Source organism: Vanellus vanellus (assembly GCF_965231255.1).
Source record: "Vanellus vanellus genome assembly, chromosome: 11".
Classification (NCBI taxonomy): domain Eukaryota; kingdom Metazoa; phylum Chordata; class Aves; order Charadriiformes; family Charadriidae; genus Vanellus; species Vanellus vanellus.
In genome coordinates this window covers 16,258,631-16,272,400 of record NC_138916.1, presented here as the reverse complement: position 1 = coordinate 16,272,400, position 13,770 = coordinate 16,258,631, and the positions used below count along the sequence as shown (strand labels likewise).

Here is a 13,770-nt window from a genome sequence, read left to right as displayed (position 1 = left end):
TGCTCTTGGAAGTGCCTCTGCTATTTGAATATGCTGCTATCAAAATCTTCTTCCCCAGGAACATACCTTCTTACAGCAAAAAGGAAGTAGAGTGACCAAGATCAGTCCCTGCCAAAAGATCTCCTTCTGGAAGGACAGCCAGGCTCTGGTGCGCTCTCTGGACAACTGTCATTCTGGCACTCTAGCGTCATCACTTCTCCAGCGAACCTTTGGTTATTTCAATTAGCTGATATATATCCAGTGCTTCTCCTGGAAGACAATGGGACAATCAGTTCCCTTCATGCTGCAGTACACTCACAGACTATATTATAAGAGAGTGACAGTCATGATTTGCTTTAATTCAGAGCGTGTAGCACAAAAAGCTCTAAATTTATTCAAACTTCTGTTTTGTGTGGTGGCGTGAATGAAGGAACCGGCACCAGCAGGAAGCTGGAAACGTGAGTTGCTCTGCCTCGGAGTTACAGCTTGCTGCTGCATGCAGCTCCTGAGGAGCAGAGAGGTGACAGCTTCCTCGGGTGATGCTGGCTTTGCTGTTACCCTTTTGCTGACCCTGACACGATGCACTTGTTTAATTTGCCTTGTTCTTGGTGAGAATAGAAGTGCTCTTTTTGCCCACAGAACACAAATCCTGTTTCTAAAAGCACCCTTTGCCTGTAAGACTCCTAATAAAGGTTACCTAAGGATGGAGTGTCTGATGTGTTCAATGACTAAGAGAACAAATCTGAAGGCAGGTTCTTATTTAAGAAAATGCTGCCGCACATCGATGCGATGTTTAAAGCAGCACCCAGCCAAGAATTAAAAATGTCTGTTTGCAGCAGTTAGAGGGTTATACTGAGTGCAGATAGGGATGAGTCTGGGCCTTGGGATTGTTGGGGAAGAACACAGCAATGCCAAGGTAGTTCTCTGAGCAGATGTGCTGGGCCAAGGGGGAGTGGGGAAGGAGAGAAAGTACTGAAGGCTGGAAGAGTTTGGGTCTGGAGGGCAAAATCTGCACAGCTGTTCCTTCTTATTTCAGAGAAGGAGCAATTCAATCTTGGGCTGTGCTGAAAGTGCACAGGAGGGCTCCTTTCTCTTTGAGGGGCACAAAGCAAATGATGAGTGTGTGCAATAACAGAGTGCAGCTTGTCACTACCAGAAATATGTGGAAGCAGCAGCACAAACTACTTGGGGATTGAGAAAGGAAAGAGGGATAGAGAGGGGCTGGCACCAGGGTGGGAAGCAAGGGGCTCACGAACAGAGGAGCCCTCAGGGAAGGGTGCTGTGGGCCAAGTGCTCTGCCTAAGCCAGGGAGGCTTGTGCAGGGGGGATTACAGGGGGGTTAGCTCACACGGACACCACTCACCTTGAGGGATACCATATTTCTTCTCCATGCCCGTTGGATTTGACGGTGTCACGCAGGTCATGGTCACCTCTTTCCTTAAGCACTGGTCAACATCCACTGCACTGAAGAAAGCCACTGACTGTGGCAGATCCTGGAGGCCCAGTTTGTATGCAAACATACACCTGGAAGAAGAAGAGACCAGGCAGTGCTACACATCACCCTTAGCCTTGTCACACCTGGCTCTGATCAGCCACAGCATCACAAAATCCCAGCTGGCCATTGCTAACAGGTTACTTCGCACCCCACGTCACTCAGCGGATAGAAGACAAGGTGCTTTTGAAGTACTGGGTAGCAGGAGGGTCAAGTATTGCTAAAGCGTACATGGGAGGAAGAGAGTAACAGTACACTGAGCCGCCTCAAAGAAAGGAAGGACCTGGCCCTTCACTGCTGGCTAATCCTCCCAGGCAGAGCAGATGCTGGATTTTCCCAGCAGGAAGCCCCGTGCTCGCAGGAGCCAGCACAAAGGCACGAACGTCAGGGTGCCTGCCCCTGCTGCGCCTGCTGCAACCGGAACAGAAAGGCTGTTTGCTGTATCTGAGAAAAGCTTTGGCCAGCTCCTGTATACCCAAATACCCTCCAGCACCGGGAAGGGGATTTGGCAAAGCTGGCTGTGCCAGAGCCGGATTGAAGGGAGCCCTTTGAGGTCAAGAGCTTTCCAGGCTGAAAGTAACTTTGCACGGGGCAGGGAGGCAGCAGGAACAGCCCAACACTGCGGAAGGGGCAACAGCGCCGGTGCTCACAGCACAGACAACAAGCCGTGCCCCTCGATGTCCGCTGAGGGCAGGGGGGAGATGAGCGATGGGGATAGTTTCAGGCTCCCAGCTGCTCAATCAAGCCCAAGGGCTGCTGCCACACAATGGCCACAGACCTGAAGGGAACAGGACGCAATGCGCTCACATCCTACAGAGCGGAATGGTTGGCCCCGTCTCTGCAGGAGCCAAAAGCTGACGACATCCCCGCCTTGCCAGCATGTTATCCCTGGAAATCAAAGCTGAGCTCCATTTATAGCCACTCAAGTCACGCATGAAGGAACTGCAACCTCCAGCGCTGCCAACTTCCCTTGAGCAGAAGAAAAATTCTCTGCACCAGCTTGGTGTGGGCAAAGCTAACCCCTTTGCTGTCACCCCAGTCCCTTGAGCTTGCCCTGTCCCATGCCAGAGGCACTGGTGCTTGTCACCAGAATGTACCACAGCCACCACAGCTCACCTTGTGAGGAGGTTGGTGATCTGCAAGGCCAGGGCTGCCCGGTAGCGGTCTTGCTGCTGAACCAGGTAGCGCACCTCATCGTGGATACTGATGCAGAAGCGCCCTTTTATGTCGAACTCCTCAAAGAGCCACTTCATGGCAACCAGCATGAGGTGCAGGTAGTCGACAGCTGAGCTCTGCACCACCCAGTTCACTCTGCTGGTCAGAAACTGGTGGAAGGAAACAGACAGATGCTAGAGAAGCATCAGGATCCAGGGCCTGGTACCGATACAGGAGAGCTCCTGGGAGAAGCCTGTTAAATTCAGGGTTGTTGGGTCTTCTTGATGGCATGCAGATAAAGAATAGGGGCAATGGGTTTCTTCATGGCTTCAAGGGCCTACTGCACCTCCACCATTTAAGATGGGCTGAACTTAGGGTTGCCATTTTGGAGAAGACAAGCAAACTTAAGAGCTCAGCAGCACAGAGCCCCATCCTTACCTCCCCTTTGGCCACAGCAGGCTCCAGGGCCCTGCTGATGTGACAGCCCAGCACTGGGGTCTGTGGGGACGGGGATAAGGCGATGCTCTCCAGCTTGTTGAACATTTCAGACTCAGTGCCTCCAGCCCATACTCGGTGCTGCACCACATCCCACTTCTTCTTCCTCCGGGACCTGGCAGGGCAGAGGGGAGGTTTGCTGGAAGCAAGGGAAGAGGCTGCGAGCCCTGTTTGAGAATCTTAAATGCTTTGGGGCAGCCAGATGAGCCCCTGCAGCCTCCTGCTGTTATCTGCTCACTGGGAGAGACAGGGAGCCCCCAGGTCAGACTCAGCCCTGGGAGAGCAGAGAGGGAAGATCAGGACCATCCAACCCCCTCTCCTTTCTCTGCTCACGGGGATCCAGCTCCCCCTGCATTGCACTCTGGTGCCACCAGTGCCACAGCAGGTCAGAGCATCTCACCTTTTAATGGCTTCTCTCTGGAGCCGCTGGACATCCTGGGCTGACACCGATCCGTCCTCTGCCCTGTCCACAGCCAGCTCCAGCTCCCTCACCAGCCACTCCCCGTCCTCAGTGAGATGAAACCTAGAAGGGAGAGTGACCCACACCCAGGTCCCGTGGGACACAGCCACCATCCCCATCCCCACTCACCCTCCCCAGGCAGCACCCACCTCCGGACACCTTTGGTGACAGCGTACATCTGCTGAGCCTTCTCACGTGCCTGCTGCTGTGTCAGCCGATGGTTGAACTGCATCAGCAGCCGCTCGGCGAAGGGCTGCCCGGCCCCATAGATGCGCCCATAGTTGAAGACTTTGGCATGCTCCCGGCTGATGCCCACCGTGGCAGCCGTCTTGCTGTGTAGGTCTGTCGCATTGCTCTTCTTCCCCTGCAGAGTCATCCAGCCAAAGGCTGTGCATCCTGCCAGGAAGGGAGCAGGGGTTGGACACCAAACAAGACCGGGCTCGGGGGACCAGCCCACTACCCAGCAAACCCATTCCCTGCGCCACAGCCCCAGCTCACCGTGCATGCCAGCAAAGTGCGCCTCACCAAGGACAGCAGCTATCCAGAGCTCCTGGGAATCCACGTCTGCGCCCACCAGGGCGTAGCCAGGCGGCACCTGGACCATGGCTTTCAGCTCACTGCCCACCCGGTCGGCCTGTGGGACATGACACCCAGCTCAGCACAAGCCCTGCACCTCCCACTCCTCCTCAGCAGCATGGGAGCAGCCTTCCTCCGGCAGCCGTGGCGTGCTGACACGGCATTCCCCATGCCCTAAACCCTGACTCTGAAAGTCAAAACTGGGTTTTGACACACATGGGGCATTGATCACTTGGTTACTCTCCCCAGGTTCCTCCATTGTGGAAGAAGGGAAGCTTGTGGAAGGACAGAAACCAATGCTTCACTGTTTTCTTCTCCTTTCACCAAGTTTTGAAGCTCAGGAGCTTCCCCTCTTCCAAAGTCAAAGCACTTCAGCAAGAGAAGGGTCCCAGCACCAGCTCTTCCACCTCAAACCCCAGTATCCAGCCCCAACTCCCATTTCCAACCCAGGTGCTCCCACAAATCCAAAACACACAGAGGATGCCCCAAAACACACGCACAAGGACCCAATTGTGGCCTTACCCGGGCATTGCTGGCCGTCAGCCACGTGGGCTCCACCGCCCGGCGGGTGATGGTACCTGCAGTCACCACCTGTGGCAGGATGGCACCATAATCATCCTCCTCGTTGTAGTCAGGGTGCCTGATACAGAGGTGAGGGTTAGCATCATCCTACAAGAGCCTTCCCGGAGCAGCATGGAAGGGATCATGGTCCCAGCTGGGGCCATTCTTCCCTATACCTGGTCACCGCACGAGGCAGCTCTCCTTTCTTCAGCCACACCACCATCTGGGAACTGGGGGGACACAGAGTAGGTGAGATGCTGAGCCCCCCCCACATCCACACAAGCTTTCCTGGCTGCAACGCAGCCTCCACCTGCAGGGACATCCGTCATGATTCAGCTGAAAGCAGCTGCTCACCTGATCCGCTTGTGAGCATTCCTCCAAAAAGAGATCATTTTGTTAATCTCAAGGGCTCTGGTCCCATGGGTGCGGCCCACAGCAGCCCGCAGGGTGCCGTCCTCCATCTGGGGCAGGAAATCCTTGGCAAAAGGGCTTCCCACGTTGTTATCATTCCCATCCTTTAGTAGCAAAAGAGGTGCCAGGGTTCAGCACAGCACCACTGGACATCAGTAAAGCTCTGTGCACCCTCCTGCCCCAGCTAGAGATGCCTTTTCACCACCCTATTCCATAAGACAAGATCACAGGGTTCCCAGGAGTCCTGCAGCACTCGGGTGACAGGCAAGGTGACACAGTTGTACAGCAGGGCCAGGGGAGCTGGGACACAGGGTGGCTGGGAAGCCCCCAGGAAGAGCCCCAGGAGCACCCAACTTGCCTTGTGAGGCAGCTTGAAGAACCAGCACCCAGGGATGTTGACGTCGTTGTAGGGACCATTGCCATGGTGGTACAAAGGCTGGCTCCTCGCCTCCGCCAGCTTGAACAGCCCATCCATCTCCTCCTGTGACTAGCAATGCAAGGTGATGCTGGGAACGCCCCCGGCACAGCAGAAGGGGGAAATCAAGGAAAGAGGGACTAATCCACCACCCCATTCTGCTGGAAAACCCCTTTACCTGTACCAGGCTCTGGTCTGCTCTACCCATTTTCTCCTCTGCATCCACCTCCATCTGGCTCAGCTCTTCCACCTGCAGCACAGAGGGACCATGGTGGAGCTGGGTCGAGCACCACTTCTCCAGTGATTTAATACTTAAAGGAAATTTCTTACTTCCAGCCCCCAGAGCCATGCATGGAACTGGTTTTTGCATGCACATGGGAACAAGCCCAGCCCCAACATCTCCCTTCCACCAAGGGCCCTCCATCCCTTCCTTCACCTTCTGCCACATCGTGCTACCGTCCATCACCAACAGCTCGTCCTCCATGGGAGCATCCATCCCCAGAGGCTGCTCCTTGCCTTTCTCCAGGCAATGCTGTCTGTACAGGTATTCGATCACCCTGGCAGGGGAGAGGGCAGGGCTCACGTACCCACAACGAGGACCGAAGCTCCAGGGCAGTACCTGGGCAGGGTCCTGGGAAGCTCCCAAACCCCCAGAAAGGGGCAGTCCCCAGCTTGGCACCCCACTACATCCCCCTCACCTGTGTGGGCAGGGAGGGCCCTCTGCTTCCAAGGGGGTTGCCGTCAAATTGTCCTGCCGCCCTGGCACCAGGTAGCCCCAGCCATGCTTCTCTGAGTAATGGAGTGGGAAGCCATCCCAGGCCAGGCGCATCAGCTTCGGGGTCACCCTCATCTGCAGGCTGATGAGGCTGGGTCCTGGCACCCACCCCTCCTCCTCCAGACGCAGGCACAGCTTGCGGTACCAGCTGGAGAGCAGCAGGGATGGGTCAGAGAGCGTAGGGCAACCCCTGGGGACACCCAGGGTCCCCAACTCACCCCGGGTGGCCTGGCAGGTGCTGGAGTCTCTTGGGTTGCAAGGCGACTGTCTCCTTCAGACGCTCCAGACAAACCCGGCTCGCGGGGACTTTCAGCTCCTCCTCCTCACCAGGGGGGCCAGGGTCTGGTGGGACAAGGAGGACTGGCTGGCAAAGAACCCTTGGTGACACCCTGTTGGGGACGGGGACCTCAAGCCAACCCCCGCCACGTGCCTCAGCACGGTGACACAGGACAGCGATGCTTCACCCTGCCAGTGCCAATGAGCCACATCCCTTCCTCCGGGTGCCCCCAGGATGGCATCCCTCAAGCACCCCTCATCCCCAGGGACAACCCGTGCTCACCTTCCTGCCACTCCTGTGTGGACCCGTCTGTGTCTGCCACCGCCACAGAGGCTTTGCTGTTCCCATTCTGACCCTTCTTCTTCTTCTTCCCTCCTGGATTTTTCTTCTGCTTAAACTCCTGCGTGTCCCACTCAAGATCCCAGAGCCAAGGGTCATCCTTGTACCTGCCGACACACTGCTGTCACACCACAGTTTTGCTCCCATCCCCAGCACCGCCCCCCAGGGACCAGCCAGGATCCGGCCTCCACCCTGCAAGTGGCAGGACCCACACCCTGACCCACAGGTACCTGTCCTCGTGCAGTAGCTGGCAGGCCTCATTGGCCAGGTTCATCAAGGATTTCTTCATCTCCTTCTGCAGCTCCTCGTAGATGCCCTGAGCATCATCCAGGTACCTCTTCCAGTTCCCATTGACAGGCAGGTAGGACACCCCCATCTCCAGCATCCCTGCAAACGTCACAGGATGGGGGCACCTAGAACCCGAAGCAGTGAGGAATTAGATGCCTGCTGGAGGGGACTTGCCCTGGAAGCACCAGGCTACAACAGACACAAACATGTCTTCACCTAGAGATTCCAAGCTCCACACAGCCCCTGATGCTCTTCCCTAAACCTCTAAGGATCCCTGTATCTTCTGCCTGCCCTGCACACAAATTGCTGCCCTAAAACCAACCCCATGCACTAACTCCAAAGCTGTGTCTCTGATCTGCCTCACTGTCTGCTCACATCCTCCTCCAGTCACACAGTGCTGCTGTTTATTCCTTCTTGCCTGCAAACAGGGGGGAATCTGAGGTCCCACCTGAAATGGAGTTCAGGGCCCCACAACCTCCCGCTGCCATCCCAAGGACAAGAGGAGCCGCATCCCATCCCCAGACGGGCCGCAATCCTCCCTGCTGCCAGCCAAGACCACAGTCAATGCCGGGCAGAGCTCAGTGGCTCTCACCTCTCCATGAAGAGCGGCAGCTGCTCCTGAAATACCTCATGGGTGGCCTGGACATCACGGGCACAGTATGACATCAGGTCCTGGGGGCAGAGGCAGGTGAGAACAGGCAAAGCAGCCACCCACCCCTCTGCCAGCACGGGGCAAGACACCAGGACTGTGGCAAGATGTGGGACATCACAGCCCCACACACACCCAAAGCCCGCGCAAGAAAGGGCAGCAAAATGGAAACTACCCCAGCAGCTGCTCCCAACCCGCTCCCATCTCCAGCTCCTGCTGCCCGCTGGGATGGCTGCCCGCACCTGGAAGTGACTCCTGATGTCGGCCATGCTTCCCTTCACAAAGAGCTCCCGTGCCTCCTTCTCCAGCGGCTCTCCGCCAACATACAGCGCGTGCACATCTGCCAGGTTGTTGATGCTGCTGACGTGCACCCAGTCCCACGAAGTGATCTGTGAATGAGACCAAAGGGTCAGATGGTGCAGGACGAGGACTGGCTGCAGCCAAGATCAGAAGGGGTAAAGGATGCCACTGCTCCATTTTAAACCAAGGCCAGATCATCTGGAAGGCACTGGGAGAGATTCACCCAATACATCTGCTCCTGTACTGGGAGCTACTCTGCTGGTACAGGAGCAGATGGTACCAGTATAGGAGCAAACAGTCCCATTACAGGATCAAATGGTCCCCTGCCACCCATGCCACAGCTCCCTTACTCACAGCTGGTCCCTCTGTTTTGCTGCGTGTTTTCTTCATGTGCTGCTTGACCTGCTGCAGTCCCTTCCTCTTGCCGTGCTTGGCAGCCATCCAGAGGCTGCGCTGGAAGCCCGTCAGCCCCGAGATGGCCATGTGCATGCTCATGGTGTCCAAGAAACGCACCCGGGAGCCCTGGGACACATCAGGGGAGAGAGGAGAGGCAGTTTGGGATGTGCTAGAGAAGAAACACACTGCCAAACGTCCTGCAGCTGCCAGCAAGCACTGCTATGTGTTACAGAGCTGCAACTCTTCTGCTCAGGCCATTTTTGTCAAGGCAAAGCTTTGCCTCCTAGCACACCTCTTCTGAAAGCCAAAAGCATCCCCAGCACAGGCTGTCAGCTGCTCAAAGGCTCCTGGCATGTCCCCAGCTGCAACGCTGCAGCCTCCAGTAACCTTACAGGATACAAGTATATAGAATCATAGAATAGTTTGGGTTGGAAGAGACCTTTAAAGGCCATATAGTCCAAACCCCCTGCAATGAGCAGGGACATCTTCAACTAGATCAGGTTGCTCAGAGCCTCGTCCAACCTGACCTTGAATGTTTCCAGGGATGCTGCACCTACCACCTCTCCGGGCAACCGGTGCCAGTGTTCTACCACCCTCATCATAAAAGTTTTCTTCCTTATATCTAGTCTAAATCTTCCCTCTTTTAGTTTAAAACCATGACCCCTTGTCCTATCACAACAGGCCCTGCTAAAAAGTTTGTCCCCATCTTTCTCATAAGCCCCCTTTAAGTACAGAAAAGCCACAATAAGGCCTCCCTGGAGAATTCTCTTCTCCAGGCTGAACAACCCCAACTCTCTCAGCCTGTCCTCATAGGAGAGGTACTCCAGCCCTCTGATTATCTTTGTGGCCCTCCTCTGGACCTGCCCCAACAGGTCCATGTCTTCCCTGTGCCAAGGGCTCCAGAGCTGGATGCAGTACTCCAGATGGGGTCTCACCAGAGCAGAGTAGAGGGGCAGAATCACCTCCCTCGCCCTGCTGGCCACACTTCTTTTGGTGCAGCCCAGGATACAGTTAGCTCTGTGGGCTGCAACTGCATTGCCAGCTCATGTCCGGCTTTTCATCCACCAGTACCCCCACGTCCCTCTCAGCAGGGCTGTTCTCAATCCCTTCATTCCCCAGCCTGTATTGATACTGGGGGTTGCCCCTGACCCAGGTGCAGCACCCTGCACTTGGTCTTGTTGAACCTCTTGAGGTTCACAGGGTCTCACTTCTCAAGCCTGTCCAGGTCCCTCTGGATGGCATCCCATCCCTCAGGTGTGTCAACTGCACCACTCAGCTGTGGTTGTCTGCAAACTTGCTGAGGGTGCACTCAATCCCACTGTCTATATTATTGGTGAAGATACTGAACAGTACTGGTCCTAACACAAATCCCTGAAGCCCACCACTTGTAACCAATCTCCATCTGGACATTGAGCCAGTGACCGCTACCTTCTGGATGCGACCATCCAACCAACTCCTCGTTCACTGAACAGTCCACCCATCAAATCTATCCCTCTCCAATTTAGAGAGAAGGATGTTGTGGGGGATCATGCCGAAGGCCTTACAGAAGTCCAGACAGATGACATCCATAGCTTTTCCCTTATCCACTGATGTAGTCACTCCATCATAGAAGGCCACTAGGTTGGTGAGGCAGGACTTGCCCTTGGTGAAGCCATGCTGGCTGTCACAAATCACCTCCCTGTCCTCCACGTGCCTTAGCATAGCTGCTAGGAGGATCTGTTCCATGATCTTCCCAGGCACAGAGGTGAGGCTGACAGGCTGGTAGCTTCCAGGATCCTCCTTTCCACCCTTTTAAAAACTGGATGCAATATCTCCCTTTTTCCAGTCACCAGAGACTTCACCTGACTGCCATGACTTTTCAAATAGCATGGACAGTGGCTTGGCACCTACATCAGCCAGTTACCTCAGGACTCCAGGATGCATCTTGTCAGTTTCTATACATTTCTGTACATTTCTCAGGAGGTGACGAACCTGATCTTCCCTTACACTGGGAGGGACTTTGCTCCCCCAGTTCCTGCTTTCTGGGCCATCTACTCAAGAGGTGTGGGAAGAGAGGTTGCCAGTGAAGACCGAGGTAAAAAAGTTGTTGAGTACATCAGCCGCCTTCTTGCCTGTTGTTACCAGTTTGCCAGCCTTGCTCATCAGGGGTGGTACACTTTCTTCAACCTTTCTTTTCTGGCTGACAAACCTGTAGTAGCCCTTCTTATTATTCTTTGGATCCCTTGCCAATTTCAGCTCCAGCTGCGCCTTGGCCTTCCTGACCCCATCCCTATACAGCCAAGCAGTGTCCCAATACTCTTCCTAGGATAACTCTCCCAATACTCTTCCTAGGATAACTCTCCCTGCTTCCACTGCCTGTGCTTCTTTCTTGCCCTTTAGTTTGACCAGCAGGTCTTGACTCAGCCACGCCAGCCTCTTGCCGTCCTTTTGTGATTTCTTACACCTGGGGATCAAGAGCTCGTGTGCTCTAAGGAAAGCATCCTTAAAGATCTGCCAGCTGCGTTCTGCTCCCTTGTCCCCGAGGGCAGTTTCCCAGGGGGTCCTATTGACTAACTCCTTGAAGAGGTGGAAGTCTGCTTTCCTAAAATTCAGGGTCCTGACTTTACTCTTCCTCTGACCTGTATCCCTCAGGACTGTGAACTCCACCAGTGCATGATCACTGCAGCCCTGGCTGCCTCCAATCTTGATGTCACCGATTTTCTCACTTGTGTTGGCGACTATCCAGTCCAGTATTGCATCCCCTCTGGTGGAGCTGTTTATTACCTGGCTTAAGAAGTTATCCTCAATGCATTCCAGGAGACTCCTGGATTGCCCGCAGCTCACTGTGCTACTTTTCCCACAGATGTCAGGGTGGTTGAAGTCCCCCAGCAGGATAAGGGCCTGTGAGCACGATGCCTCCTGCCACTGAAGTAAGAAGGTTTCGTCAATAGGCTCCCCTTGATCAGGTGGCCTGTAGTAGACACCAACCACACGGTTCCCTTTGTTGTCTCAGTCTCTTATTCTCACTCAGAGGCTTTCAACCTGCTCATGGCTATTCTTCAGAGACAGCTTTTCACAATCTATCCATTTCTTGATGTAGAGGGCAACCCCTCCGCTTCTACTTCCTCACTTGTCCCTTCTGAACAGCCTGTACCATCAATAGGCACACTCCAGTGATGGGCTTTGTCCTGGTAAATTTCAGTAATAGCAGCTAGGTCATAGCTTTATAGTAGAACGGTGGCTTCCAGCTCCTCCTGTTTGTTGCCCATGCTGCGTGCATTGGTGTAGAGTGACTTCAGCTGCGCTGCTGGCCGTGTCACCTTCTCAGAGGAACACCCCTTAGCTCCTTTGGGGAATATCTCCCTCTAAAGGGATCCAACCTCAACCTGTCCTGAAGGACAAGGCAAGTGCAACCTTTGGGTCTCTGTGCAGACCAACATCTGCCAAAATAACCCTGAAAAGCCAGCACAAACGACTATCCAGGTAACGAATCACAGCTGCTGGCACAAAGCAACGGCACCGCAAATTACCTGGATGAGGTACTGCTCCTTGATGAATGCCCGGTCGAAGGCCACATTGTGCCCCACCACCACTCTCTCCAGCCAGTCCTGCTTGCCAGCACAGCTGGAGCCTGCCGGGCTCTCCAGGGGAATGAGGTCAGCCAGGGTGAGGTGGCTGGACCAGGAATACCGCTGCTCCAGCAGCCGCTTGCTGCACCATGAGTACCTGCAGATAACATGCAGCACCCCACAGCTGTAAAAAATAAAGTAGGAACTCCCGACACCAAAAGCACCTGCTGTGACTCAGGGTGCTGAGCAGGATCTCACCTGCGGGAGGGACATGACCAACCCCGGGGTGCACTGCGTTTGGTAACCAGGATGCAGGTCCCACATCCCAGAGCTGCGCTTCAGGGCTTTGCTGTGTTTTCCCTGCAAGCCGGTAGTGGTTTGCAGGAAAAGGCTCCACTCAGGAGCATCCCCATCCTTCCCGAAGCTGTGTGTCCCCCACCTCCTCCCACTCCCCCCGCCACCACGACCCCAAGCATCACTGCCAGCACCGCAACTCACCAGGCACTCGGCGAGACCGCCACAGCCAGCGTCGGGCAGTGGCCATCAGCCACGCACACCTCCACGTCCAACACCACCGCCCGCTCCTCGGGGAAGTCGACAGCTTCCGCTTGCCCGTCGGGGCCGTAGCGGGTCCAGCCAAGCTGCCATGCCCACTGTGCTGGCACGGGGGGCAGCTCGCACCGCAGCAGCTCGTTGGCCGCCTCCAGGTAGGGCAAGCTCTGCTTCTGTGCCAGGAGGCGAAAATGCTCGTCGATGTTGTCCCCGTACATGCGAGGCAGCTGCAGGTCCACGTCGGGGAGCGTGGAGGTCTCCTTGCCCCACAGGTCGTGGCGCTGCAGGTGCTCCACACTTCTCTGGATCTCGGCCGCCGAGTAGTGTACCTGGGCCCCCCTGAAGATCTGCTCATGGAGGGTCTTGGACAGCATCTGGATGTTGAGGGGGTTCATGCGCCGCTGGCCCTTGGCGGGCTCCTGGCCCGGGTTCTCCGGCAGCGGGCGGCTGGCGGAGGAGCTGGAGGCGCATCGCCGGGGCTCGGGGCCGCGGGCTGCAGCGCAGCCCCTCACCGACCTCCTCCAGGGCAAGCGCCTCATCTCCCCCCGCTTTGGGGACACCCCTCCAGCAGGGGCTGCTCCCTCCGGGGCCGCCGGAGCTGTGGGGAGAGAGCAACGGTGAGGGGCGAGCTCAGCCGGGCCGCGACGGGCACGGACGGACGGGGAAGGCCGCGCTGCGCTGCACCCCCCGCCGCCATGCACACCCTCCACAAGCACGCGCACACGCAGCCACGCTCTCCGCTACGCAGCCCCGCATGCATTCCCCCACACGGCCCTACCCCCGTCACAGAGCCGCACGCCGCGCCCCCCGCCTTTACCTGCTCTCGGCCCGCGCCGCCGGGGCCTGGGCCGGAGGGCGGATCCAAACCAGGGCGCCCGGGGGAAGCTTCCGGCCTCGCTGACGTCCCGTCCCGTGTGTGTGTGTGTGTGTGTCCGGTTCCCCCCGCCCCCCCGCGCGGTGTGAGTGGTAGGCTCCATCAGCGATGGGTTCAGTATCATGCGGGGAAGGCGGTACTAGCGGCGGCCGCGTGGCCTAATGGATAAGGCGTCTGACTTCGGATCAGAAGATTGCAGGTTCGAGTCCTGCCGCGGTCGAGGAAGGA

At 56.3% G+C, this 13,770-nt stretch overlaps 1 protein-coding gene across 1 annotated transcript; it reads right to left on the bottom strand.

Moving 5' to 3' along the window:
- Positions 1 to 118: 118 nt before the first annotated feature.
- POLG (DNA polymerase gamma, catalytic subunit) lies at positions 119 to 13,516 on the bottom strand. Its single transcript, XM_082489086.1, has 23 exons — positions 13,486 to 13,516; positions 12,615 to 13,266; positions 12,078 to 12,273; positions 8,527 to 8,694; positions 8,115 to 8,261; positions 7,816 to 7,895; positions 7,166 to 7,348; positions 6,879 to 7,042; positions 6,538 to 6,661; positions 6,243 to 6,467; positions 5,981 to 6,101; positions 5,723 to 5,794; positions 5,488 to 5,616; positions 5,073 to 5,233; positions 4,895 to 4,948; positions 4,680 to 4,797; positions 4,080 to 4,215; positions 3,731 to 3,977; positions 3,522 to 3,644; positions 3,065 to 3,236; positions 2,588 to 2,796; positions 1,343 to 1,503; positions 119 to 249 (listed from the first exon to the last, which is right to left on the bottom strand). The coding sequence occupies exons 2-23, from the start codon at positions 13,205 to 13,207 to the stop codon at positions 191 to 193; spliced, it is 3,642 nt and encodes a 1,213-aa protein (XP_082345212.1). The 5' UTR covers positions 13,208 to 13,266; positions 13,486 to 13,516; the 3' UTR covers positions 119 to 190.
- Positions 13,517 to 13,770: the final 254 nt, after the last annotated feature.

Coding starts and splice junctions, on each gene's coding strand:
- POLG (XM_082489086.1), bottom strand. CDS start 13,207: ATGAGGCGCTTGCCCTGGAGGAGGTCGGTGAGGGGCTGCGCTGCAGCC. Junction 6,102..6,242: donor GGCCCTCCCTGCCCACACAG/GTGAGGGGGATG, acceptor CTCCCCTGCCAG/GGTGATCGAATACCTGTACA. Junction 4,798..4,894: donor CTGCCTCGTGCGGTGACCAG/GTATAGGGAAGA, acceptor CCTCTGTATCAG/GCACCCTGACTACAACGAGG.